Genomic DNA, 27,447 nt, shown 5'->3' on the forward strand with positions numbered 1-27,447 from the left:
CCGGGGCCCCTCCATCAGGGCTGTGGGCATGAAGGGTCTCCGTCCAGAGGCAGGCAGGGGGACACTCCGCCCCTTGGCAGAGCCGCTCCTCCCCCGGCTCTCTCAGCAGCTGCCAGGGGTTTATGTAAGAGGGAGCTGGGCTCCAGCAGGGAGCCCATGGGTGACTGTGCCCAGGCCTGAGCTTGAGGGAGGGGAGGGCGGCGACATGTAGGCTCTGTCAATGGAAGCGGGTGGGGCTGGCTCAAGGTCATGCTGAGGAAGTAGTGCAGTTGGCCAAGGTCACGCGGGGGGATTGCTGGCCGAGAGCTGACCCGCCTGGTCTCCTCTCACCTTGACAGTGACCTAACATGGCAGCCTGTGTCGGGGCTGATGGAGGGGTGGGTAGAGCCCCACGGCGGTGACTAGGAGGCGGGTTGGGACCCAGCGCTGTTGGACCCAGCTGCTCCATCAGGTCCCCGACCTCCAAGCCCCTCCTCTACCACTGTCTTCTTATCGCGCCCTCCCCCAGCCCCCACCTTTGCTGCAAAGCTGTTGGGCTCTGTTCTCTCCGCCCTCCCTCGGGCCCAGACTCAGGCCCTCATAGGCCCCCTTCCTGCTCAGAACCTGCGGCTTCTTTGCATGGTTACCACAGTAAGTCCCCGTGTGTGCGGTGGCCCAAGGAGCCCCTCATTTCCCTGCTGTGGCCAGGGACCCAGCCCTGGGCCTGGAGCGTGAACCATTTGACTGAGGCCGGATGCCGCCGTCACCGCTGTCCCACAGGCCACCAGTTGAGCGTGCACTCTAAGGAAATGAGAGGGCACCTGTGCTGGCTGCTGGCCACCAGGCCGGCCTGGAACTCCTGGGGGGCTGGAGGAAGCAGCAGGTGCAGAGCCACATCTCCGTCGCGATCGTCCCCACTCTTGTTCTGCTGGGGGCGAATGGTAACAGGTAACAGGCGCTGCTCCTTGAACTTGGGCTGTGTGCCGGGTGTTGTGTAGGATGCTCCTCGGATCCTAAGCAGCCCCGTGGCGTTCGTCCAGCCACTCCCCTTTCACAGGTGAGGAAAATGAGGCACAGGCTGAGTAACTGGTCCCTGGGCAGGAAATGACCCAGCTGAGTTGCGGTCCCACATCTCCGATGGCCAGACAGGCCTGGGCTCAAGTCCCAGTCTTCACGTCTCTTCCTGCACCTTTCCCGCTCCAGCCTCAGACTTGACCTTCCTCCTGGAGCTGGGGATCAAATGAAATACTCAAAGTGCTGGCCCAGTGAGGTGCTCAGTAACGGAGACTTCTTAGTTTGGACCTCGACACGTGCGTGCCCAGGAAGGAGGAGAGGTCCTGCTAACTGGCCAGGTGCCCCCACCAACTAACCTGGAGCTTCCCCACCAGCCTGGGAGGGAGGAGGTCTTGTGGTAGCCCCATTTCACAGATGAAAAACTGAGGCAGGGGCAGAAACAGATCTTGTGCCAATGGCTGCACCTGCGCTGCTTGTCCTGGTCCCTGCCGGGCACATCAGAATTCTGTCCAGGCCTCTGCCGTGCCTGCCTTCAGCCCCAAGTGCCCAGGCAGTGGGCCTCAGTCCCTCGTTTGGCCCAGCATGGCTGGAGTGCACTGCGGGGGGCGGGGCATGGTCGGGAGGCGAGTGTGGCTCAAGGAGACAGATGCCTGGGGGAGGCCAGCAAGTGGCAGAGCCAGGACTGGGATCCCGGGTGGTCAGATCTTAGCGTCACAGAGTCACCCAGCCTCTCATTGGAGCTAAAACTGAGGGACCTGTGCCAGGCAGGAAGCCTCCAACACTGTGGTGTGATACCTGCCATCATTTATCCAGCAGGGGCTCATGTCTCATTGTTTGGGGGTGGCTGTGAAGAAGCTGGGAGGAGTCAAAGCCTGCTGGCCGGCCCCTGACCAGGCTGGGCCCTCTAGAGCCCCACACAACGTGCCCACCCCCTTGTCCCCATCCCAGCCCTTCAGGCCCCTGCCACAAGCTTCCTGCCCCTCCCCCCCCAGGCTGGACGTCCCCAGCTCCGTCAGGGGCAGTGTCTGAGTGCTTTCTGTCCAGTGACCTCCTGTCGGGGTGCCAAGGACAGCAGCCTGGAGTCCTCCTGAATCGGGATCCTGGCTGGGTGACCTTGGCCGAGTCACATGACTTACTTCTCTGAGCCTCAGTCTCTCCGGGTATAGAATGGGGATAGAGTGCTGACCGTGCTCTTTCCTACAGTGGAGCCGGCTAAAGGTGAAAACCAGCTTCACCCTGGAAGGGCTCAGTCACCGTGAGCTGTTACTTGTACGATCATCCACTCACGGGAGGGCTGATGACCTCGCCACATAGGGGGTCAGCTCCTCCCACGTCTGCTCCTTTTTTTTTTTTTTTTTTCTGGACAGGCAGAGTTAGAGAGAGAGAGAGAGAAAGGTCTTCCTTTTTTCTGTTGGTTCACCCCCCAAGTGGCCACTACGGCCGGCGCGTGTGGCCGGCGCACTGCACAGATCCGAAGCCAGGAGCCAGGTGCTTCCTCCTGGTCTCCCATGTGGGTGCAGGGCCCAAGCACTTGGGCCATCCTCCACTGCACTTCTGGGCCACAGCAGAGAGCTGGCCTGGAAGAGGGGCAACCGGGACAGAATCCAGCGCCCCAACCCGGACTAGAACCCGGGGTGCTGGCGCCGCAGGCAGAGGATTAGCCAAGTGAGCTGCGGCGCCGGCCCTCGTCTGTTCCTTTTAATCCAGCCTTCGACTTGGTGCAATGGAGAGCGTGTGAGCCCTGGAGTGCCACCAGCCCTGTGTTCAAGTCCCAGTGACCCTGGGCCATTCCGCCGCCCCACTTGGCTTCCTTGCCTGGACAGTGGGGACGGCAAGCCTCCCACAACTCTGATGGGCAGGTGCGGGGCCGCTGGAGCCCGCCTTGCCAAGGCTCCCCAGGGTCGCTCCCTTTCCTGTAGGCCGGAGCCTCCACCGCCCTTTTGGCGTTAGTTGAACTTGTGGTCATTCGAAACCTCCAGATCTCTTCCTGGCTGAGATGCCGCCTGCTCCAGGACAGCAGCCAAGAGTTTGGCGAGGAGGTGTTGGTGGGTCCTGGGCCCAGGAGGTGTCCCCACCACAGCAGAGTCCCCCCCCCCCACATGACCTTAGCTGACCCTGGGGACCCCCAGAACGCTGGCTCTTTGGACTTCCAGTCTTCCTCCTGCAAAGCGAGGGGCTGGGGCTGTCTCAGAACTGTCTCACAGCCCGCTGTCCCCACCCTCAGCTGCGCTGGAGCTGCGGCTGTGCTGCTAGGAGCAGGGGCTGGCGGTGGCCAGAGAACAGAGGGCAGGGACAGGTTGTGGGGGTGGAGCTCATGCAGCCCCCAGCCCCACTCCTGTGCCCCTGCCCTGGTCCAGCCGGCAGGGCGGGGGGAGGCAAGCGGTCGGGGAAGCCCCTCTGGGTCTTGAGCCCCTTCCTGTCTGGGAGCACCGGGCAAGCATTTGCCAAGGAAAATGGGCAGCTCCCGGGCCTGCCCTGCCGGAGCGGCCCCTCTGCCTAGGCCACGTGCTTTGCATAGGGCTGCCACGGCTGTCTGCTCTCTCTGCAGCCGGCAGCCACACAGATGTGTACATAGGGACCTCAGCCCTGGACTGGACCCCGAGGGGGACAGCTGTGTGGGGCCACACTGGGGCTCATGGTCTGTGTGTAGCACTGAAGGAAGATGACAGTGACGTGGCACTCCGGGTCCTTTAACACATAGGATGCATCCACTCGCCCCTCCTGGTTGATGTCAAGGCTGGAGTGGCCTAGAGGTCACCTGAGCCCACAGTCCGTGGACACGCCCCGTGGGCTGGCAGCACCCTGCACTAGGATCCACAGCCGTGTTTAGGGGGTGGTGTGTTTGTGTGCAAGGCTTTCCTTGGGATCCCAGAAGGGTCCTCACTCTCAGCGTGTTCAGAAGCACCGAGTCCATTTTACAGATGGGGACACTGAGGTTGGGAGAATGGAAGTGACTTGTCTGCACACTGGGGCAGAGCTGGACCAGAAGCCAGGTCCTCGAAGCTCCTTCCAGAGCTGTGCCCTCAGAGACATTGTCCATCCACAGCCACAGGAAGCGGCTCTGCACCAGTGGGATGCCCCACTCCTGCCCTCACCACTCCCAGGAGGACCCCATGAGGGTCTTAGCTTGCTCCAGTCCGCACACTCGATTTGGGGCTTCGAAGGAGTCACTGCTGCTCTCTGCACCTCTCCTGCAGGACGGGGAGATCGCAGAAGCAATCAGGCAGAACGGGGGCAGGTGTCTGGCCTGGGAGGTACGACGCAGCTCGGGCCGCCCGCATCCCAGATGGGAGGGCCTGGGAGTGAGCCCCAGCTCTGCTCTGGTCCCAGCTTCCTGCTAAAGAGCACCCTGGGAGGCAGCAGGGGACGGCTCAAGTCCCTGGGTCCCTGCCACCCACGGGGGAGACTCAAATTGAGTTTCTGGCTCCTGGCTTTGGCCTGACACAGTCCTGGCTGTTGCGGGCATCAGTGGCTGGGGGCTCTCTCTCTCTCTCCCTGCCTCGGTTTCTATCTCTCCACTAAAGCAGTTTTTTTCGAGGCAGAGTTACACAGGATGGTGGAGCCCACTGCACGTGCTCACGGGCGCCATTTATCTCCTGCTTCCCCTAGGCTGGCCCTGCCCGGCTTCCTCCTTACCCTGTCTCGGTGACACCTTGGGGCTGGCCTCACATACTTTTGATCGACTTAGCTGGGGCTGGGGGGCAGCCACCTGAAGTCCAGACAGGAGGCTGCCCCTGTGTGGGCCTCAGTTTCCCTCTCTGCGATGGGAGGGTTGGGGATCTCTGCAGACCCTCTCGTCAGCCACACTCAGCACCTTCCAGTGTGCACTGCCCTCCCCGGAGCCCCAAGTTCTGCTCCAGACACAAACCTGGCCCCCGCTCTGCCTCCTGTGCCACACGGGCTGACACAAGTCTGCGTGGAGCCGTCTCTGTCCATCCGACTCCCTGGGGGTGGTCATCCTTGCCTGTAGGAGTTTCTAACTTTCCTTTCTGCCTCTGCCCCATCTCTGTCCCTTGTCATGAGGTCCAAGGGGGACACCCAGAGGGGCTCGGTCCCCGTGGGCTCACAGATGGCAGCCGTGAGAGGGAGCAAGGCCAGCCCTCCCTCCTGGCCACCACCCATTCTCCCATACTCTTGCTCCTATTGCCTTTTTTTTTTTTTTTAATTTTTAAACAGTTAATGGATTGGGCTGAACTTTTTTAAAATATATATTTATTTTATTTATTTGAAAAGGCAGAGTTACAGAGAGAGAGGGAGAAACAGAGAGAGAGAGATCTTCCTTCTGCTGGTTCACTCCCAAGTGGCCGCAAATATGGGGCTGGGCCTGATTGGAGCCGGAAGCTTTATTCGGGTCTCCCACGTGGGTGCAGGGGCCCAAGCGCTTGAGCCATCTTCCATTGCTTTCCCAGGTGCATTAGCAGGGAGCTAGATTGGAAGTGGAGTGGCCAGGACTGGACTGGAAACAGGTGCCCATACGGGATGCCAGCATTGAAGGCAGTAGCCCTACCTGCTGTGCCACGGCACCGGCCCCCCTGCTGTTGCTTTTTAGTCAAAGCAATGACCTGGAGGTGTCACATGGCATGGCAATTAAGTGCCAGCCCTGGGGTCAGACTGTTTGGTTTGAATCCCGGCTCTGCCAGTGGTGCAGCCTGGGTGTTTCTGGCTTCTCGGGGCCTCTGCCTGCTCCCCGTGAAATGGGGTTGGGGACGGTCCCAGCTACTGTGAGCCTCACACGAGAGCCCTCGCAGGAGGCCTGCTTCTTGCTGAACACGGTTTCTGCTTTCTGAGCATCTGCACGTTGCCACGTGCCAAGCCCAAAATGGAGTCGCTCGAGCCAAGCCTTAGCAAAACAAAAATAAATAGAATCCAGGGGGTTGTGAAGCTGGGGGCCTCACAGTCCCCAGAGACCCTGCTGGGACCACAGCCTGGTGCCCAGGTCTTTCTCCCGTGAGCTCACACAGCGAAGCCCCAGCCGGGCCGTGCGCCCGGCTGACGCCACCTTGGCTATGGATCGTTGTCACCAAAGATAATTGCTTCAAAATAACTTATGCAATCCTTCTTATTTTGGCTTTGTCTTATTTCTTGAAATGACTGATTGTAGCGGTGAGCACGCCCAGGGTTCGCAGTGGCCTGCATGAGCCCATGCAGTGCTTCTCCGCAATGAATCCAGCAGTCCTGGGAGACTCTGTCTCTGTTGGCTACTTAGGTTGAGCACCTGTGCCTTTTTCGCAAATGCTTGAAGCAACAGGGGCACAGGCCCTGTTCTCAGCTGAGTGGCAGGTGGCTGGGGTGTGGCCCCTCAGCAGGACACCCAGGCCTCAGTGTGTGCCAGCAGAGGATCATCCCACCGCTGGCCTCCTCTCCACCCCTCTCCCCTGCCCCGGAACCTTCACCCGGACCGTCACTATGTAAATGTCTGTGCAAATGCCCTGGTGTCCAGCTGCCTGGTCTCCAGCGAGGCAGAGTCCCTCCTGAGACTGCCACTGGCCAGCCATGGGGCCCCAGGCCAGGAGAGCCTGCTCCTTCTTCCTCCTGCTGCAGGTCCTGGCTGAGCCGGCTGAGAACTCGGACTTCTACCTGGGTGGGGACTACCTCCTGGGTGGCCTTTTTACACTTCATGCCAACGTGAAGACCACTGGCCAAAACCAACTGCATGTGCCCAAGTGCGAGGAGTGAGTGTCCGGAGTGAGGGTGGGGTGGGGGGAGACGCCTCGCTCAGAACACTGCTCCTCATCCCTCCCAACCCTGTGTGCTGGAGCCACCCTGCTGGTCCCCGGGGAGGCCCCCCACGATCCATGGCACCACAACTTTGGCGATCAAGTTCTGAAACACGGAGACCTGGTGTTCCCGAGGGCGTGTCTGTTTATAACGTGGCGAGACGTTTGAGCCTGGAAAGGTTTTAGGTCTAATCCACCTGCACCCGCTCTGGCAACTGGGGGCTCCTGTGAGCCCACGGCCCAGGGGCTCTAGAATGCGGGTGCCAAGGCTTTGGGAGGAAGAGCGTGATTTTCTGCAGACTGGGGTGGGGGGAAGGTTTGTATTTTTAAAGTCCTGGTGGGGAGTAGGGGTGCTCCCAGGACTTGGAGGGGGGTCTCCTCTCCCCCCACTTTTCTGTAGGACTCTTGGGATGGCAGCAACTTGGAGACTGGGTGGCACGCTAGAGCCAGCCTGGGCTTATGCAGTATCTGTCCGTTCAGAGAAGATGGAGCATTCTGGGAGACAGACAGAAAGGAAGGAACGTGTAAAAGACCAGAAGCGCTTGCTGCACCATCTGTGTGGCGTCGGGGGTGGCGAGGGTGGTAGTGCCAGAGATGGTGCCGAACATGACATGGCATCTCCTGACACGTGGCGTAATGGCGGGGAGTCTAAGGAAGGTAACAGTGGTGATGGGGTGATGGTGGTGCTGATGTTGACACTGTTGATAGCAGTAGTACTGGTGATAACGAAATGGTGAAGAGGATAGCGATGGGGTGGTGATGATGGTAATGATGGTAATTGTGCTGGTGGTGGTGGTGGTGATGCTGGTGGTGGTGATGGCCGTGGTGGTGGTTGTGATGGTGGTGATGTTGATGGTGATGGTGAAGGTGTTGGGTTGTGATGGTAATGATTGTGGTGATGATGGTGGTGATGGTGGTGATGGCGATGGTAGTGATGGTGATAATGATGGTGGTGATGGTGATGGTGGTGGTGGTGATAGTGATGGTGGTGATGATGGTGGTAGGTATGATGGTGGTGATGGTGATGGTGGTAATGATTGTGGTGATGATGGTGATGATGGTGATGATGATTGTGGTGGGTATGGTGATGGTGGTGATGGTGATAATGATGGTGGTGATGATGGTTGTGGGTATGATGGTGGGGATGGTGATGATGGTGATGATGGTGGTGATGATGGTGGTGGGTATGATGGTGGTGATGATGGTGGTAATGGTGGTGGTTGTGATGGTAATGATTGTAGTGTTGATGGTGATGATGGTGGTGATGGTGATGGTGGTGATGATGGTTGTGGGTATGATGGTGGGGATGGTGATGGTGGTGATGGTAATGATTGTGGTGGTGATGATGGTGATGATGGTGGTGATGATGGTGGTGGGTATGATGGTGGGGATGGTGGTAGTAATGGTGGTGGTTGTGATGGTAATGATTGTAGTGTTGATGGTGATGATGGTGGTCCTGATGATGGTGGTAGTGTGACGGTGGTGATAGTGGAAGCTATGCTGGTGGTAATGATGGTGTGACCATGGTGATCATGGTGATGACAGTAACCATGGTGATTGTGGTGATGGTGGTCACAAGAATGTGGTGACATGATGATGGTGGTGGTGATATTGGCAATAGGGGTAGTGGTTGATCGTAGAGCTTATTTGGAGTAATAGTAGTCACATTAGCAGACCTCAGGAGAGGTGGCAGGAATCATAGGGGTGGCTGCGATGGTGGCCACAGGGATCCTGGCACCAGTGATGGTCACAGGGGTGATGGCGACCCTAGAGAGGTGGTATGGTGACAATTATGCGGAGAAAATGCCGGGATCTTCTGGAGCGGCTCTTTCTCCGTGGCTTTCCTGTGCTGGGCGGGGGGGAGCAGGCTGGCTGTCCCATCCCTGCCCCCCTCACCCTGCACCTGCTCCCACCCCACCCTCGCTGTGGCACCGACAGGTACGAGGTGAAAGTGCTCGGCTACAACCTCATGCAAGCCATGCGCTTTGCCGTGGAGGAGATCAACAACCAGAGCGGCCTGCTGCCGGGCGTGCGGCTGGGCTACGAGATGGTGGACGTCTGCTACATCTCCAACAACGTGCAGCCTGTGCTCTACTTCCTGGCCGGAGACGACTACTTCCTGCCCATCCTGGACGACTACAGCTCCTACGTGCCCCGCGTGGTGGCCGTCATTGGCCCTGACAACTCTGAGTCCACCATCAATGTGGCCAACTTCCTCTCTCTCCTTCTTCTCCCCCAGGTGAGGCCCCGGGGCTCAGGCAAAGAGGATGGGCAGGGACAGGATGGTGCTTGTGCGCAGGGTTCAGAGCCGCTTCCCCCTGTCAGTCATGGGGGAGGGGCTAGGGACTGTGCAGGGTCAGGACATCCATCGCAACCTTGGGAAGGCAGCCCAGCCTGTGGGTCAGTTCAGGCTTTGGGGGTTTACAGACCTTTGGCAAATCTCTCAACTCCATTGGGCCTCAGTTTCCCTACTTGTAAAGTGGGAGCCTGAGAGCTGCATCCCAGGACGGTCGGAAGAAGGAGGTGTTCAACTTGAAAGAGTTCCTGGCACGCAGTAGGCTGTTGTTATTATGTAAAGCGTCTTGCCCGTGAGTGAAAACTCAGAGAGTATTCCACGTTGTCCGTACACTGGCTCAGCCCAAGAGCTGCCTCATAGGAGGTCCTCCAGGAAGTGCTGTTAGGGTTACTCCGGCTTTTCTAACTGCCACCATCAGCCTGATTGAAAGTGCCTCATCTAGCACCGGTGGAGAGCATCTGTCCACTAGAGCGTGGCCAGCATAGACTTGGCACACAGTAGGTCCTGACCACTGCTGGAGTTACTGCTGCCAAAGCTCTCACACACAGTGGGTGCTCAATGAATATTGTAAAGTATTTCTTGACTTTTGTTTATTTTCAAGGTAACACACACACACACACACACACACACATACATATACACACGCATCTTCCATCTGCTGATTCACTCCCCAAATGCCCACAACAGCCATGCCTGGGTCGGGTCAAAGCCAGGATCCTGGAGTTTCATCCGAGTCTCCCATGTGGATGGCAAGGACCCAAGTATTTGAACCAGCAGCTATTGCAGGAAGCGGGATTGGAAGCGGAGGAGCCAGGACTCGAATCAGGACTCGGATAAGGGATGCAGGAGCCTCAGATGATGTCTGAGCTGCTGTGCCCACTGCCTGCCCCAGCGCTGACATTTTTATCTGAAGCATCCAGACCAGGGCTGAGTTCACTCTTTTGTTCCTGTAGCAAATATTTACTGAGTGCCTACTGCATGCCAAGTACTGTTTTAGGTGCTGGGGACAAAACCAGCCAGCATCAAGGAGCGCCCCCGCGGGTGGGGAGAGACAGCCTCGCCAGCCTGAATACATCAGTGGCCCAGGGTGTTGGAAGGTGGGTCAGGCAGGAGATGGAGGACAGAGTTGGGGCTGCTGGGTGCTGGAAAGAGGACTGGAACGGCTATAGGGAAGGAGCAGTTTGCAGCCGAGCGGCAGGTGGGGCTCACTGACAATGAACGGGACAAGGACGGGAGAGCGAGAGAGGGAGCTGGCAGGTGTCTCAGGGAAGAGCCTTCCAGAAAGGGGTGTCACCAGTGCGAGGGGATGAGAGGTGCCTGGTGTGTGCATGAAGCCAGGTGAGCAACCCAGGCGGTGGAGGGGAGAGGGGGGCTAGGAGGCCAGGCAGCCTGAGGGGGGAGGGCTGGCATGTGAGGAAGCCCCTCAGGGACCACCGCGGGACTCTGGCTTTTCCTGGGTAACCCGAGAGGAGCACCGTGATGGGACGTGGGCGTGAGCAGGGTCAACGCAGCTGCCCCGTGAAATGCAGATTGTGGGGCACGAGGCGCAGGGATCCTCTCACCTCCAGGCCAGGATGGGGTGGGGAGGGGGCAGGCTCGGGAGGGACACGCACAGAAGGTGGATCCAGAAGGATTTGCTGGCGGATGGAACGTGGCTGGCGTGAGAGAGAAGATCCAAGGGTGACACCGAAAGTTTTGGTCCGAGTGACTGGAAGGGAGGGTTTGCTGTCCGCCGAGCTGGGTTCAGAGGAGAGCAGGACCTCAGGCTGGGATGTGTTCCTGTGAGACGTGTGTCAGGCAGCCGTGAACACCACCCTGAAGTCCTGGAGAGAGGCCCCAGGCCGAGGCCACCAGGGGCAGTGGCACGGAGCTGGTACTTCCAGCCAGGAGACTGGATGGGACGGCCACAGAGGGAGAGCGGGTGGACAAGGGGGAGAGGAGACCCTGGCAGGGGGCTGGGAGGCCAAGGGGAGAAATGTGGTGAGTGCTGGGCTGATGGTGATGGTGAAGGTGAGGAGGAGCTGCTCTGCTCAGAGATGCACACAGTAGGCGCTCAATAAGTGTTTCTAGACGATGGGAATGAGAATGATGTATGCCACCTCGCCCAGGGTGTGGCATACTGTAGGTGCTCCCCACGCGTTGACCGTGCCGATGTGGTGCACCCAGCCTAGAGTCTGGCCCACGGTGGCTTCCTGTCACAGGTCACTGCCCGATGGCCGTGGTAATGGTGGCGTAAACTGAATGCCTGCCAGGAAGGTGACGGCGGGTGGAGTCCTGTGGCGCCCTTGCTAACGCCGGGCCCTCCTGTCGGCAGATCACCTACAGCGCCATCAGCGACCAGCTGCGTAACAAGGAGCGCTTCCCGGCCATGCTGCGCACCGTGCCCAGCGCCAGCCACCACGTGGAGGCCATGGTGCAGCTGATGCTGCACTTCCACTGGAACTGGATCATTGTGCTCATAAGCAACGATGACTACGGCCGCGACAACAGCCAGGCGCTCAGCACCCGCCTGGCCCGCAGCGACATCTGCATCGCCTTCCAGGAGGTGCTGCCCACGCCGGAGCCCAACCAGTCCCAGACCCCGGCGGAGCGCGAGCGCCTGGCCAGCATCCTGCAGAAGCTGCGGCAGAGCACGGCGCACGTGGTGGTCATCTTCTCGCCCGAGCTGTCCCTGCACAACTTCTTCCGCGAGGTGCAGCTCTGGAAATTCAGCGACATCGTGTGGATCGCCTCCGAGTCCTGGGCCATCGACCCCGTCTTGCACAAAAAGCTGAGAGGCGCCGGCACCTTCCTGGGCCTCACCGTCCAGGCAGTGCCCATCCCGGGCTTCAGCGAGTTCCGCGTGCGCCGCACCAAGACCAGGCCACCGCCACCCAACAGGACCACCTGCAACCAGGACTGTGACAACTGCCTGAACACCACTGCGACCTACAGCACCATCCTCACACAGTCGGGAGAGCGCGTGGTCTACAGCGTGTACACGGCCGTCTACGCTGTGGCCCACGCCCTGCACCGCTTCCTCCGCTGCAACCAGACCGGCTGTGCCAAGGTCGTGGTCTACCCGTGGCAGGTGAGGGCCCCCACAGGCTGACAGGTGCAGGCTCCACGGTTGCCATGGAAACGGCAGGGCACCCTCTCACTATGGGGGCGGGGTGGTTTCTGGACACAGGGGTGGAGAGGTGATGGGGGCGTCCCTGCCCACGTCACACGGAGCCAGAGGTCCTTCCTAGTGCCAACCCCAAATTCCCTCTACAGTGAGTCCAGGAGAGTGCGTCCTTGGAGATTCAGCTGGGACTCTCTAGAAGAAGTCCGATGGCTCCCGCTGTGGGGGATGGGCCTGTGTTCTCTCCTGGGCCAGCATCAGGCTGTGGACTCCGCACTGCCCGGTTCTGCTTCCTCTGGAGTCAGATCTGGAGTTTGCATCTGTATCTTCCTGACCACACATACGCACACGTATGCACACACATGCACGCATGTACACAATGCACAGGTGCACGCACACATACGTGCAGGTACTTACACACACGTGCATGCACCTGACCATGAAGACTTGGGCGGCACAGGGGCACAGGGGTCCGTGAGCGATGCACACTTCAGACTTTGCCGCTCGTGTCTCTTCTCTGAGCGAGTGCCATGGCTTTGTCACAGTTTGGGACTGGCTTCCTACGCTAGCCCTCAGCCACCTCCCCCTTCTCCCCTCTTTCCAGCCCCCTCTCTGCTCCCCAAATAGCTGTCCACTTCCTTAACAGAGCACTTCATTAGCACTGAAGAATTCTCTCTCCTATTTTTTTTTTAAGATTTATTTATTTGAAAGGCAGAGTTACAGAGAGACAGAGGTGGAGAGAGAGAGAGAGAGAGAGAGAGAGGTCTTCCATCCACTGGTTTACTCCTCAGATGGCCCCAACAGCTGAAGCTGTGCTGATTTGAAGCCAGGGGCCAGGAGCTTCTTCCAGGCCTCCCATGGAGGTGCAGGGGCCCAAGGATTTGGGCCACCTTCCACTGCTCTCCCAGGCCATAGCAGAGAGCTGGATCAGAAGTGGAACAGCGGGGACTTGAACCAGCGCCCATATGGGATGCCAGCACTGCAGGCGGCGACTTTACCCACTACGCCACAGCGCTGGCCCCTTGCTCCTATTTTAATTGCCGTTTCTACCCTGTAATCTCAGGGCCCAACCTGGAACTATGCTCTTATCTCTAAAAGTACACAGCTACTTTTGGAAAGGAATCCTTGTGCCAGCAGGGAAAGCTACCTGTGGCCACGTGTCCTGCCGCCTGGGGAGAACACGTGATTATCACGGGGGCTTGACTGTGTCCAGCACACAGTGTGTCTCTGGCTGGACTGTCAGGCAGCCGGGAACCTACAGATAGGGACCCGAGGGGCAGGGAGCCGAAGTGACCTGCCTGTGTTGGCCCAGTGGTGAGTGACCATGACCTTGAACTTGGGCCTGGCCCACTGTGCCATGGTTCTCCCAGCCACAACTGGCAGGACTGTGCCTTCCTCTACAGCAGCCCAGACCAAAGGGCACACGGCACAGCAGTCAGGATGTCCTGATTTCCTGAGCACCTACTGGGTGCCAGGCCAGGAGGAGGTGAGGATGGTTACTATGTCCGTCTCTGCCAAGTGCAGCAGGAAGTCAGAGCCGCTGCCGGACAGGGAGGGCAGAGGCCGTCGCGGGGCGGAGGGTGTCAGGGAAGGCAGGACTGGAGTAGACGGGAGGGCGGGCACTGGCTCTTCCTGGAGGAGAGTGGGAGAGCAGTAGCCTGGCCCCCAGGTCAGGCCAGCATCGTGGGGAGCTGCAGGTGACGCTAGAGGGAGAAGCAGGGCTTTGTCCCGGAGGCGGACACGGCCCTGGGAGGGCACCCCACTTGGTGAACCACATGTGGCATCTCTGCACGGCACTAACCGCATCCCCTTGTGCAGGACACAACCTGTGCGACTGTATGTAGCACTCACACACTGCCCGGCGTTGGGCCATGCCATCTCTAGTCCTCATGGGCTCAGCTGGTTGCCAATGTGTTGATTTGCCTATGTGCGTTCTGTCTCCCACCCCAACTCCCAGCCTAAGCCTGGAAAAACAGAGCCCTATCAGCCTTACCCAGGGCTGTGTCTCTGGCTGGCAGCACTGGCCTGGCTCACAGCTGACTCTCAGGATGGGGGAAGGAATGGGCACTGTCCACGTGTCTGTGCCGTGCTCCCCCGGGAGTTGACGCTCTCCCTAGGTGCTTGCTTTCCAACGCACAGATGAGACTGTCAATCAAAGAAGGGACAGTGGCAGGTGCAGGGCGGCAGCTATGAGAGGCAAAGCTGAGGGGGTGACGAGGGGACTTAGGGTGGCGGCTGGCTGCGTGTGCTGCTCCCCGTGCTACGGGGACAATCCTGGAGGGCAGTCTGGAGGGGCCGTGATTGTCCAGGTGAGAACGCCCAGCAGGGTGCTGAACCAAGGGTCAAGGTTCGAGGTCCTCTCAGAATCCCTTTAAACCCAACTGGGCCTCCGGGCCTTCAACGGGAGCCAGGATCTGCAGCTGGGTTCGCCTGCTCGCCTCCATCGTCGGCGCTTCTCCTTACCTGTCTGCCGCCACTGCTGGCGCTTCTCCCGCGTGTCGCCCTCGTGGGCCCTCTGTCCACGTGGTGACAGGCAGGTGGGGACGAACTGAGCGGAACTTTACTGTCACGTGGTCCGGGCCTGTGGTGGTTGGGGTTTTTGTTCATTTGAAAGAGCAGGAGCGAGATAGCAAGAGCTCTTCTCTCCTTGCTCACACCCCAATAGCCCTCAACAGCCAGGGCAGGGCCAGCCCTAAGCCAGGCGCTCAGAACTCAGTCTGGGCCTCCCATGTGGGCGGCAGGGACCCGAGTATTCAGGCCATCCCCTGCCGCCTCCCAGGGTGCGCATTAGCAGGAAGCTGGATGGGAGGCCCAGACGCAAACCCTGGGCACTCCTGTGCAAACTTGGGCAAGCGATGTGATGTCTCAGAGCCTCACTCGTCCTATGTGTGGTGCAGAGGGGGGTTATTGAGCAGGCAATAAGGAATGCATCTTGTCTGCTGACAGTGCACTTCCTCCCCCTCCCCCTCCCCCCTCACTTCTGACTCCAAGGCCTGGCCTCGCAGGGCACGGCTGGAGAGGTGGACCTGACTCTGCCTGGGATGAGGAGCCAGTGCTGCACATGGGTGTGGGGCTGGGTGAAGGAAGGGAAACGGGGCTCACACCCAACTGGGGAGCCCCCAGGTGCCCAGGCCCCTGCCCACTTGGGTGAATACAGGGACAGTGCTTCCCCACCCCTTTGGGGGGAGGAGTCATTTATTACATCCCTCCAGTCCCGGGTTGCTCAGCTCTGCTTGGCCCGGCCCCTGCAGGGCGGTGACGTGGACACCCAGGGTCTGAGCCCCGAGAGGCTTCCGCCATGCTGATGTCCACCAGCAGGCTGCCCTCCTGGTCAGAGCGCCTTCGCCCCTGCAGCCCCGAAACCACTGCCTGGCAGCCTGTGCGGGTTCCGGAGAGGCTCCTCAGCCAGCGCCTCTCCCCCGGGCAGGGAAGGGAGGAGGCGAGGGCCCCGCTGCTGGGGCGGGCTGCCTGCCTGTCTGTGCGTCATCCCCCCAGGTGACGTGGGCTCTGGAGTCCAGAACGATGTGTCATCTGAGCTGGAAGCCTTTTGGAGGTTAGCTCAGAGAGGCTGAGTGGGCTGCCCGGAGTCACACAGGAAACAGAGCAGGGCTAGGACTGAAATTCAGGCTGCAGGATGCCCTGTTGCAAGTGTGTTCTAGTGCATACCAGCTTCTGCCCCGACAGGGCTGGGGTGGGCTGGGGCGAGACTGGAGGGAGAGCTGACCCTAAGGTGCAGGGAAGCAGGAGGGGCCCAGGAGCAGGAGCAGGTGCAGGGACAGTCCCCGGGAGGGGGTGAGCTCCCGCTGGCCTGAGCTGGGGCAGGGTTCTCAGCCCCTGAGATGAGCCCATGTTGCTTCGGAGCCCAGGAGATGGGCTCCTTCCTGCCCTCATTTTGCAGAAGAGGTCAGGGGTTCAGAGAGGCTGAGCAGCAGGTCCAAGGCCGCACAGCAAGGGTGGAGCAGAGACCCAGACTCAGTGCGTTGGACCCCAGAGCAGAGTGCGCGGCAGCCGCTGCCCCCCGGGCTCGCTCCTTCCCGAATGCTTCCGCCCCATTTGACAGTGGTGCAACCAAGGCTAGCGGGAGGGGCCGGGCTCTGATGCCAGCTCTGCCTCCCTCCCCTGCCACCCTCCCAGCTACTCAAGGAGCTCTGGAACGTCAGCTTCACCCTCCAGGGGCAGAAGATCTTCTTCGACCAGCAAGGGGACGTGCCCATGAGCTTGGAAATCATCCAGTGGAAGTGGGACCAGAGCCAGAACCCCTTCCAGAGCATTGCCTCCTACTACCCCATGCTGAAGCACCTGACAGTCACCCACAGCGTCTCCTGGCACACCCCGGACAACACGGTCAGCGGGGGGTGGCGTGGGGGGGGCAGGGGCGGGGCTTGGGGCTCATGCTGGGGTGCCAAGGGCCCTTGTCATCCAGGAGGATGCCCAGAGATTCAGGACCAGTAGCTGCAGAGTCAGGATCAGTAACCGCAGAGTCAGGATCAGTAGCCGCAGAGTTAGGATCAGTAGCCGCAGATTCAGGACCAGTAGCTGCAGAGTCAGGATCAGTAGCCACAGATTCGGGATCGGTAGCCGGAGGTTCAGGACTGATAGCCAGAGATTCAGGACCAGTAGCTGGAGATTCAGGACCAGTAGCTGGAGGTTCAGGATCAGTAGCCGTAGATTCAGGATCAGTAGCTGGTAGGGTCACCATCTGCACCTGCACAGTCTCTGGTCCTGTCTTTCCTGTGTTTTTTTTTGTTTTGTTTTGTTTTGTTTTGTTTTTTTTTTTTTCCTTTTTTACAGGCAGAGTGGACAGTGAGAGAAAGAAACAGAGAGAAAGGTCTTCCTTTACCGTTGGTTCACCCTCCAATGGCCACTGCGGCCAGCGCACTGCGGCTGGCGCACCACGCTGATCCGATGGCAGGAGCCAGGTGCTTCTCCTGGTCTCCCATGCGGGTGCAGGGCCCAAGGACCTGGGCCATCCTCCACTGCACTCCCTGGCCACAGCAGAGAGCTGGCCTGGAAGAGGGGCAACCAGGACAGAATCCGGCGCCCCGACCGGGACTAGAACCTGGGGTACCAGCGCTGCAGGCAGAGGATTAGCCTAGTGAGCCACGGCACAGGCCCTGTCTTTCCTGTTGGTTCGGTGGAAGCTCAGGGTTGGTAAACTGCCACCAGTCTGTCCATTTTACCGATCAGGAAACAGGGCACAGAGAGGTTGCGGGACCTGCTCTGGGCCGCACAGCTTGGCCGCAGTGGAGTTTCCCTACGTACAGCATTCACGCTGTCACCTGCTGTCTATAGCTCCTGCCTTGGGACTAGCGGCTGTGCCTTCCACTGCCTGTGCCGGTGATATCTACAGCCGTCAGCTTCCCTCTGGGTACTATGTGCACAGTACCCCACATGTTTTGCATTGTTTTTCAAAGTGGCTTTATCGTTAACTGTGGCAGAAGCACGGTGCGTGGAATTCGCCACCTTAGCTTAGCATTCGGACTGTGGCACCGCAGCGCTCAGGGAGTTTTCGTCCCTAAACCTGACACTCTGGGCTGGGGGACAGTCAGCCTAAAGGACGCGTTGCACCTCCCCTCCTCCCCTCCTCCCCTTCCTCCCCCCCTCCCCGTTTCCTCCCTTTTGTCGAGGTCCCTGGCGCTAACCAGACCCTTCTCAACTGCCTGCAATGCGGACGGCAAAGCCTTCTGCCGCCTCTCCTTTCTGGCCAGAACCCCGAGCTGTTCCACACCGAGCCCGGCCCACGGAATCACTGGGTCCGGCGCTGCCAAGGCAGTCGCAGGCGGGACTCCAGACCCCGTAAATCTGTAGCAGGTGCATCTCTAAGCTGAGCATTTGTATGGCCTGGAAATGTCGATGTCCTGAGTCTCCAACTCTCCGAGTGGCCCTGGGCAGGAAGAAGGTCCCCGCCCCTCCGCACCCCTGACACCTGCTCTCGGTGTCCCTTCCCACAGCCTCACTCCTTGCTTCTGCGAGTTTGACAGCTTAGACGGCGCGTGGCTGGAGTCGTGCAGTAGGTGCGAAGGCGTCTTGTGTTTCTAGCTTTGTGGCTTCTGTAATCTCTGCTTTCCCTTGTGAACCCCTCTCCGCCCCGTTATTTAACAGTGGGCTTCGTTGCACAGCCGTGTGGATGCCCCACGTATCTTTCTTTTTTTAAATTTTTTTAATATTATTTATTTAACAGGTAGAGTTATAGACAGAGAGAGAGAGAGAAAGGTCTTCCTTCCATTGGTTCACTCCCCAAATGGCCAGTACTGCTGGCGCTGTGCTGATCCGAAGCCAGGAGCCAGGTACTTCCTCCTGGTCTCCCATGCGGGTGCAGGGGCCCGAGCACTTGGTCTATCCTCCACTGCCTTCCCGGGCCACAGCAGAGAGCTGGACTGGAAGAGGAGCAACCGGGACTAGAACTCGGTGCCCATATGGGATGCCAGCGCCACAGGTGGAGGATTAACCAAGTGAGCCATGGCGCCGGCGCCCCACATATCTTTCCATCGCTGAATTCTGACTCCGTTGTGCTGTGGTTGGAGAGCATGGTTTCAATCCTTTTACATCGGTTAAACCTCTTTTTTTTTCTTTTTTAAAGATTTAGTTATTTGAAAGGCAGAGTTACAGGGAGAGAGAGGAAGAGACAGGAAGAGAGAGAGGAGAGGTCCTCCATCTACTGGTTCATCCCACAAATGGCTGCAACAGCCAGGATGGGCCAAGCCAAAGCCAGGAGCCAGGAGCTTCTTCCAGGTCTCCTATGTGGGTGCAGGAGCCCACATGGTTTCCCAGGTGCATTAGCAGGGAGCTGGATCAAAAGTGGAGCAGCCAGGACTTGAACCGGAGCCCACATGGGACGCTGGCTTCACAGGTAGCGGCTGTACCGGCTACGCCACAGTGCCGGCCCCTAAACCTTGTTTTCTGGCCGTTTCTACGTTAGTAGAGTTCATGCTGGACAGCGTTCCGAGGGCCCTGGAGAAGGCTGTGCCTCCGGCTGCTGGGAGCGACGGCGGTCTGTGGGGGTCAGCCTTAACTGGTTTATATATGTGCTGTCCTTATCCGTCTCTGTGTCGTTCGATTCAGTGCTGCAAGTGGGACATTGGAGAGTGCACTGACTACTGCTAACTTATCCATTCCTCCTTCACTCGGGATCTCTGCTTCTCGGATTTTGGGGCTCTCCTGCTGGGGCTGTATGGATCTGGTGGATGGACTTTTCCGTCGCTACAGACGTCTCTTTTCCTCCCTCCCCACCTCTTCTGAGCTTTCCCTGAGCCTTCACTGTTCGCGCCTGACCATGACGCTGCAGGCGTCACTTACTTGGTATTTTTTCTAGTCGGGGTCCTCCGCGCTCCCTGGGTCTATGGTCTGGTGTGGTCATTAACGTTGGAAAACTGACTGCCATTATTAGGTCAAATCTCTTCTCTCTCTCATTCTGTTTCTCTTCCTCTTCTTGCTTCTTCTTTTTCTATTCTCATTGCGAGTATTTATAGCTTTTGTAATTGTCCCATAACCCCTGGATATCCTATTCTTTTTCCTCCACTTTTTCTCTCTGCCCCCTACTGTGGGGATTTCTGCCAACACGGCTTCCAATGCACCGATTCTTCCCTCAGCCACGTCTGGCCTCTGTTGGACCGGCATTGCTCATCCCTACTAGCGTGTTTGTGGCCCTGGTTTTACAGCTGGCGCTAGTGTTTAGAATTTGCATGACGCATGCTTTCTTTCATGGTTTCTGCTTTTACAACTGGGGTCCTTGGCAAATGAATCACTTGCCATAACTTCTCCACGTGATGGTTCCCAAGGAGAGGCCACGCGTGAGTTTGCTGCAGAAGCGTGCTTCGCCTCTTCCGACGGTGTTTTTTGGCTGCTGTCCTGCCTCGGGATTTGGGGTTGAAAGTCTAAACGGGGTGCGTTTGGGCAAAGAGAACTGAGGAACTTGAGAGGGAGGGCTTCTGTTGACTTGGGTGGGAGACCGACCACAGGTCCCGTTTCCTGTAGCTGTGATCTCCCTGCTGTCACCTCTGGGTTTCCCTAGACGCCTTCCGACAAAGTCTGAGCTTTGCCAACCTTTGTGCAGGGTCTGATGGCTGTGGTGGAAAGGCGGGGCGGGGGAGTGTCCTCTAACCCTGGCTTTCAGGGAGTCCGTGCCCCTGGGCTAGCCTTTCTCAGTGCCCCTCCCCCTCCACCCTTGGACAAGACCGGAAGGCTCAGGAGGAGCTGGAACTGGGAACCTGTAAGGAAAGAAGAGCAAGACACAGAGGAGGCAGGACCAGACCCACAGCCGCACCAGTCTCTCCGGGAACGAGCCCGAGAGGGGCTCAGGGCCAGTGAGACACAGCAGAGGGCCCCTGCGGTCCCCCAGCAGAGAGCAGGCTCTCATACAAGCTGCAGGCTGATGGCGTAGGCAGGCTGGGGGACTCGGGGCTGAGCTCTTCAGAGAGCGGGGAGCACTTGGGAGAGTTGGCTAACAGTCAGGGCAGGGTCCAGCTGGTCGAGGAAGAACGCAGGGTCTGGGGTCTGCTCTTGGTCACGCAGGCAAGGGACCAGCCTGGATCTAAGGCTGTTGCCCTTGCCCACCCGAATCGCCCCTCCTCCGTGTCGGGTAAGCTCTGGGAAAACCCGCGTTTGCTGGGCTATGGTGAAACAGCTCTGCTCGAAGATTCAGCCCGAGCTGTGGCTCAGGATGGTGACTCCTCCCCTCCTCCCGCTGGAACCCATGGGGGGCTATGAGTCTCCAGTTCCACCCCGGAGAGCTGGGGGGCTGCTGGGTGAGCTCACGAAAGTGGCCACACGTCCTCACCTCCGGCCGGCCAGCAGTCCTCACCTCCGGCCGGCCCGCATGCAGCCCCCGTGCTGAGCGCCTTATTTTTCAGGTTTGTTTGCCACTCGCTATCTCAGAGGCAGCTTCCGCTGTGGGACGCTGGACCCCGCTGTCCTCCAAGGCGCGTGGCTCCAGCGTCTGAGGCTGCGGGTTGCCCTGGGAGCCCCGTCTCTGATGGAACCGACAAGAACTCAGGTTTCCGCTTGTGAGCCCCGGAGTCAGGGCTCCCCGGATCCGTGCACGTGGCCCCCAGTGGCTCCCACACCCACCCCGGTGAGGCCATCACCCACGCCACTCGTCTGAGCTTGCTTCTGTCTAGATGGATGCTGTCTGCGTGTGGCTCAGCCAGTGGTGACCGTCGCAGTGGACCCGTGACTGCCACGTGACACAGTCAAGCTCATCTCTTCGGGCGCTGTTTTTATTCGGCTTCCGGATCATTCTCTCGGTTCTTGTATGCCCGCAACTCCCCTCCCCGCGTCTCCTTTTCCAGCGCCTCAGTGAGTGCAGGAAGAGCGGCCTGCTTTATTCTTCCTCTGCTCTCACACCACAGTTCTCAAGATGGAGGGGCCGGCGCCGGGCGTGGCTGGCAAAGCCACTGCCCGCGATGTTGGGATCCTATGTGGGTGCCGGATTGTGTGCCAGCTGCTCCACTTCCAATCCAGCTCCCTGCTAACAGGCCTGGGGAAAGCAGCAGAAATGGCCTAAGTACTTGAGCCCCGGCACCCGCGTGGGAGTCCCAGATGCAAGGTCTCCTGGTTCCTGACTTCAGCCTGGCCCAGCCCCAGCTGTTGCAGCCATCTGGAGAATGAACCTGAGGATGGAAGACCTCTCTCTCTCTCTCTCTCTCTCTCTCTCTGCCTCTCTTCTCTCTCTGTGTAACTCTGACATTCAAATAAATAAATACATCTTTAAAAAAAAAAAGGAAGTGGAGCAGCCAGGACTCGAACCGGTGCCCATGTGGGATGCTGGCGCTGCAGGTGGCTGTTTAACCTACTGCGCCACGGCCCTGGCCCCCATCAGTGTGGTTTTCACACAACCCAGCTCACTCCCCATTCAAGAACCTCACTGACCTCCTGCTGGCCCCGTCTCAGGGCACCCATGAGCAGCCTTGGAATGGGGCTCCCCTACCCCCACCTTCCCCTCCCTCCACTGTGCACCCCAATTCCCGCCTGCCCCACCCACTCTGCCTTCCTCCTCCCTGCATCTGCTCCATTGCGCGCGCTCTCTCTCTCTCTCTCTCTCTCCCTCTAACACTTGTCTTATTTATTGAAAGGCAGAGTTACTGGGCGGGGCAGGGGAAGGGCTCCTCCATCCTCTGGTTCACTCCCCAGGTGGCCACAACACCCGGAGCTGGACCAGGCTGCAGCCAGGAGCCCCGTTCTCTTTCCCCATGTGGATGCAAAGCCCCAGCCCTTGGGTCTCCTTCCTCTGCACCCTCCCCCTCTGTGTGTCATTCATTCACTCCTTTAGGGCCCAACGATCAGACACGTGTGTATGCTTTAGGCTCTGGAAATAGAGCAGGGAAGACCATAGGCGCGGCCGCTGCCCGCCTGCTCTCGTCCACCTGCAGAGCCGTGTTAGCTAGGAGCCTGGGCTGCAAGCGGCAGAGAGTGACACAAGCACAGGTCATGGATTGCCCGGATCACTGAAAATGCTCAAGGTAGACCAGGAGGCTGCAGGCCAGGCCCCTGCCTGGGTCTCACTCAGCTCTGATGGCGATCAGGCATCCAAGTCCTCCTGGGAGGGGCTGGGCATCCTGCCAGGGAGCCGGAGTGCGAGAGGCGGAGCCTCAGGGTGTCCTACACACCTGCCCCAGGTGCCGGTGTCCATGTGTTCCAAGAGCTGCCGGCCCGGGCAGAGGAAAAAGCCCGTGGGCATGCACCCCTGCTGCTTCGAGTGCCTCGACTGCCTTCCCGGCACCTTCCTCAACCAAACTGCAGGTACAGCTCGCACGCCCCTCCCCTGCCCGCAACCGCCCCTGTGGTCTCTGGGGCACCTCCCTCTGGCAGGGTCTCTGGGGTCTCCCCGGGGGCTGTAGGTGTCTGAGGACCAGCGGCCATGTCTGTCCAGGGCCCACTGGACAATGAATGAATGAATGAATGAATGAGTGGATAGATCTCCCTGCAGGACGCTCTCTGGCAGGCAGGCCAGTGTCTGATTTAGGAGGGAACCTGGAAGGTTCATGAGAAACGGGATTAAAAGATGGGGCCGGCGTCGTAGTGCAGCAGGGTAAGCTGCCGCCTGCAATGTCAGCATCGCATTTCAGAGCGCCGGTTCTGGTCCCGGCTGCTCCACTTCCGATCCAGTCCCTGCTGATGTGCTGGGAAAGCAGCGGATGATGGCCTGAGTGCCTGGGCCCCTGCACCCACGTGGGAGACCCGGATGGGGCTCCTGGCTCCTGGCTACGGCCTGGCCCAGCCCTGGCTGTGCAGCCGTGTGAACCAGCAAATGCCCCATGTCTCCCCCTCTCTCAGTCACTCTGCCTTCAAGTGAATCAATCTTTTATGAATGAACTTGAGAGAAAGTGATTGTGGTGCAAAACATTTCTGATACAGTTTATTCACCACACGCGTTTCTCACAAACTTCTGGAAGGCCCCGCATATGTGTGGATTCCAAAATGAATTTTTTAAAAGGTTTGTTTATTTGGGAGTCAGAGTTACAGAGAGAGGAGGAGAGACAGAGAGAAAGAAGACTTCCATCCACTGGTTCACTCCCCCAGATGGCCACAGCTGGCTGGGGCTGGGCCAGGCTGAAGCCAGGAGTCAGGAGCTCCATCCGGGTCTCCCAAGTGGGTGCAGGGGCCCAAGCACTTGGGCCATCTTCCACTGCTTTCCCAGGTGCATTAGCAGGGAGCTGGACCGGAAGTGGAGCAGCTGGGATTTGAACCGGCGCCCATATGGGAACCTGGCGTCAAAACAGCTTAATCCACTGCGCCCAAAGATTTCAAAGACTTTGCACCAAAGAAGCCTGTCTCTTAATTCTGTTTTCCACGAACCTTAGACGTCCGCTCGTGTCCTGGTCTCCCCAGGGCCCAGCAGGGTCCTAGCACCCAGTGGCTGCTCAGCGAGACGGGGGGCGGGTGACTTCCGTGACAAGAACCGACAGCTCTTGGCAGGGTGGACGCCAACATCTCTGTCCGCACAGAGCAGAACCGGGGCTCAAAACAAATTCCTTCTCCCGACCTCACTGATTAGTAGATCAAGCGAACGCTTTCATCTCCCGTAAAAGCACCTACTGTGTGTCTGTGCCTGGCAGAGGCCAGGGCGCGCAGCAGGTGCTAGGCAAAAGCTGGCTAGTGAGTTCCTTGGCCTCCCTCCCGTGGCCTCCAGAGTCCATCCCAGTGGTTGAACGTCTCCCCCACCGGGTCGGAGGAGGAGGAACGTGGAAGGGAGGGGTCCTAGCTGGTAGGAGACCCGGATTCCAATCCTGCCTCTGTGACACATTGGCTTTGTGAGTTGGGGCAAAGTATTCCCCCTTGCTGGCCTCTGCTTCCTCACCTGTGACACGGGCTGCCGTGTGGATCTGACCAGCACGTTAGGAGGCTCCGTGAGGGTGGGCTGTGGGCGCGGGGCTCCGAGGGCGCGGGTGCCTGGCTGACGGCGGCGGCTGTGGGTCTCTGCAGATGAGCTTGACTGCCAGCCCTGCCCGAGTTACGCGTGGTCGCACAGGAACGACACCTCCTGCTTCAAGCGGCGGCTGGCCTTCCTGGAGTGGCACGAGGTCCCCACCATCATGGTGGCCCTGCTGGCCGCCCTGGGCTTCCTCAGCACCCTCAGCACCCTGGTCGTGTTCTGGAGACACTCCTCGACGCCCGTGGTCCGCTCGGCCGGGGGCCCCATGTGCTTCCTGATGCTGGCGCTGCTGCTGCTGGCCTTCGCCGTGGTGCCGGTGTACGTGGGGCCGCCCACGGTGCTCACGTGTCTCTGCCGCCAGGCCCTCTTCACCCTCTGCTTCACCGTCTGCATCGCCTGCATCACCGTGCGCTCCTTCCAGATCGCGTGCATCTTCAAGATGGCGCGCCGCCTCCCGCGCGCCTACGGCTACTGGGTGCGCTACCACGGCGCCTACGTCTCCGTGCTGCTCCTCACGGCCCTCAAGCTGGCCATGGTGCTGGGCAACGTGTTGGCCACGACCACCAACCCCACACACCGCGCGGACCCCGAGGACCCCACCATCATGATCCTCTCCTGCCACCCCAACTACCGCAAAACGCTGCTCTTCAACGCCAGCCTGGACCTGCTGCTGTCCATGGGGGGCTTCACCTTCGCCTACATGGGCAAGGAGCTGCCCACCAACTACAACGAGGCCAAGTTCATCACCCTCAGCATGACCTTCTCCTTCACCTCCACCGTCTCCCTCTGCACCTTCATGTCCATCTACGAAGGGGTGCTGGTCACCATCATGGACCTCTTGGTCACCGTGCTCAACCTGCTGGCCATCAGCCTGGGCTACTTCGGCCCCAAGTGCTACCTGATCCTCTTCTTCCCCGAGCGCAACACACCCAGCTACTTCAACAGCGTGATCCAGGGCTACACCATGAGGAGGGACTAGAGCCACCCGGAGGGGGAGGGCCTGGGCTCGGCAGCAGAGCGGGCCGGGGGAGGGTGTGCTTGGGCACTGCCTGGAGGATGCTGGGCGGCCACCCCCGGGACTCCTCCCCACCGGGACTGCAGCTGGGCATTATTTCTCCGCCAGTCTCTGCATCCTGGCTGTCTTTACCCGCTTATCAGCAGGTGTCCTCTGTTCCACTCCTGTGGGCTGTTTCGCTTGCCAAGTGCGGTCATCTCCTCTAGAAAAAAGGACCCAAGGTGACCTGTTGGTCGCCAAGGGCAGGCTGCGCTGCCAGCTTACAGCGCCATCTGGTGGCCACAGCAAGCACCTGTCGTCCCGGGCCATTTCCTTCACTCACGTTCAAGGTGGGGGCAGCCCTGCTGGTGGCTTGGGCGGGAGGGAGGGGGGTCCAGTGTGAGCTCTAGGAATGCAGCCTGGGCATCGCTCCCCACCTGTCTCTCGTGTTTCATTTTCCGATTCCCTAAAGGCTCAGACCCAGGCCTTTGTGTATCCCTCGGTGATGGCTGGGCACAGCGTGTGCTTAGTTGAATACCTATGAATAAACTCCCTTGGGTGAAATGAGTGAGCGTCTTGCCTTCAGAGGGGCCCTGAGAAAGGACATGGGGGGTCAGAGAGAGCTCGGTTTAAATCCCCGCATCGCCACTTCCAAGCTGTGTGTCCTGAGGCCAATTCCTACTGCCCTGAGCCTCCACGTCCCCACCTCCAACAGCTTCACGGGGATCTTAAAGGAGCAAAGACAATATGTGTAGAGTGTATACAGTAGGTGCTCAATAAGTGCCAGCCACGGAAAACCCACGAGTCCCCAGAACCCTGAGGAACATCAGGCTTGCCTTGTTTCCAGTCCTCGGATTCCGTGGCGCATCCAGGAGCTGGCCTGTTCCCCTTGTTATCCGGCAAATTCCGGGTGGTCTGGGGCGCTCAAGCCTCGGGGACCTCCCAGGGCCCCTGTGGAGCACCGTGCTGCTGGGCATGGCTGTGCCTGTGCAACCCCCTCCCCCCACCAAGCCCCCTCGGAGGGCTCCCTAACTTCTCAGTGTTGGGGGGCCAGGCCTGGCCTGTCCGCTCACCAGTGCAGAGGCCTCAGGGTGCCACAGAGAAGTGGCTTGCCTGGCTCAGGGGCACCCCCTCGCGGGTGGGAGAGCCAAGCTCAGAGCCTCCTCCGCTGTCCCCCGGGCCCAGGCGGGACCCAGGGGCCCTTGAGGGGTCGTCACTGCAGCAATGCTGGGGCAGCCCGGGACCCCTCTGGGGGTGATTTACGGTTTGCTCAGCACCGACCCTGGCAGGAGCAACTTCCACAAGCACACGGGCGGCCAGGCAGGCGGCTGCCTCTCCTTTGCCCTTGGTTTCCCTCTCTCCCAGTTCAAGGTCAGAGCTGGAAGGAACTGGGCTTGAATCTCTGGCTTTGGGGGCACGGCTGGGGCCACTTGTCTCTACTGGCAGGGCAGGGGGCTGTTTCCTCCCAGAGCCTGGCATGTGGCAGGTGCACGTGAGTCACCTTCAGGCTACGTCGCCATCAGCCCCGTCCCCCCACCGGCCGTCCTCGCAAGCCACTGCCTCACTGATTCAGGGCTTCTCGGAGCTGGGGCGCGGGGTCCCGAGCGGCGGGAACGACACGGGGGGGCAGGGATCTGAGGCAGGGGTTAAGTCGCCGCTCGGGGCACCGACATCCTGTCTCGGAGCCTCTGGGTTTGAGCTCCTCGGCTTCCGATCCAGTTTCCTGCTAAGACACAGCCTGGGAGGCGGGAGGTGACGGCTCAAGTGCTTGGGTCCCTGCTGTCCACGTGGGAGTTTCCAGGCTCGTGGCTTGAGCCTGGCCCAGCCCTGGCTCTTGCGGGCATTTGGGGAGTGAACCAGAAGGGAGGAGCTCTCTGTCTCTTGTCTCCTCTGTCTCTGTCTCTGTGCCTTTCAGATAAATAGACAGATCCTAAAATTCACAACAAATGCAGATTGACACCTGGGAACGTGAGG

At 59.5% G+C, this 27,447-nt stretch overlaps 1 protein-coding gene across 2 annotated transcripts; it reads left to right on the forward strand.

Moving 5' to 3' along the window:
* Positions 1-6,337: 6,337 nt before the first annotated feature.
* On the forward strand, positions 6,338-26,037 carry TAS1R2 (taste 1 receptor member 2). 2 transcript variants are annotated; one of them, XM_051858054.3, is made up of 6 exons: positions 6,338-6,665; positions 8,649-8,949; positions 11,321-12,076; positions 16,244-16,453; positions 22,723-22,846; positions 24,530-26,037. In XM_051858054.3, exons 1-6 carry the CDS (start codon positions 6,487-6,489, stop codon positions 25,456-25,458), a joined length of 2,499 nt encoding a protein of 832 aa, XP_051714014.1. In that variant the 5' UTR covers positions 6,338-6,486; the 3' UTR covers positions 25,459-26,037. The 2 variants fall into 2 exon arrangements, with proteins under 2 accessions (XP_051714014.1, XP_089155365.1); XM_089299239.1 differs by lacking the exons at positions 6,338-6,665; positions 8,649-8,949; positions 11,321-12,076 and adding an exon at positions 14,163-14,418.
* Positions 26,038-27,447: the final 1,410 nt, after the last annotated feature.

The sequence above is a fragment of the Oryctolagus cuniculus genome, chromosome 7 (assembly GCF_051225735.1).
Source record: "Oryctolagus cuniculus isolate XC-2025 breed Fujian yellow rabbit chromosome 7, ASM5122573v1, whole genome shotgun sequence".
NCBI classification, from domain to species: domain Eukaryota; kingdom Metazoa; phylum Chordata; class Mammalia; order Lagomorpha; family Leporidae; genus Oryctolagus; species Oryctolagus cuniculus.

Excerpts from the sequence above, each read along its gene's own strand:
- TAS1R2 (XM_051858054.3), top strand. The coding sequence starts at position 6,487 with ATGGGGCCCCAGGCCAGGAGAGCCTGCTCCTTCTTCCTCCTGCTGCAG. Across the intron at positions 16,454-22,722 it reads GGCACACCCCGGACAACACG|GTGCCGGTGTCCATGTGTTC; the intron begins GTCAGCGGGGGG and ends CACCTGCCCCAG. Across the intron at positions 22,847-24,529 it reads CTTCCTCAACCAAACTGCAG|ATGAGCTTGACTGCCAGCCC; the intron begins GTACAGCTCGCA and ends GGGTCTCTGCAG.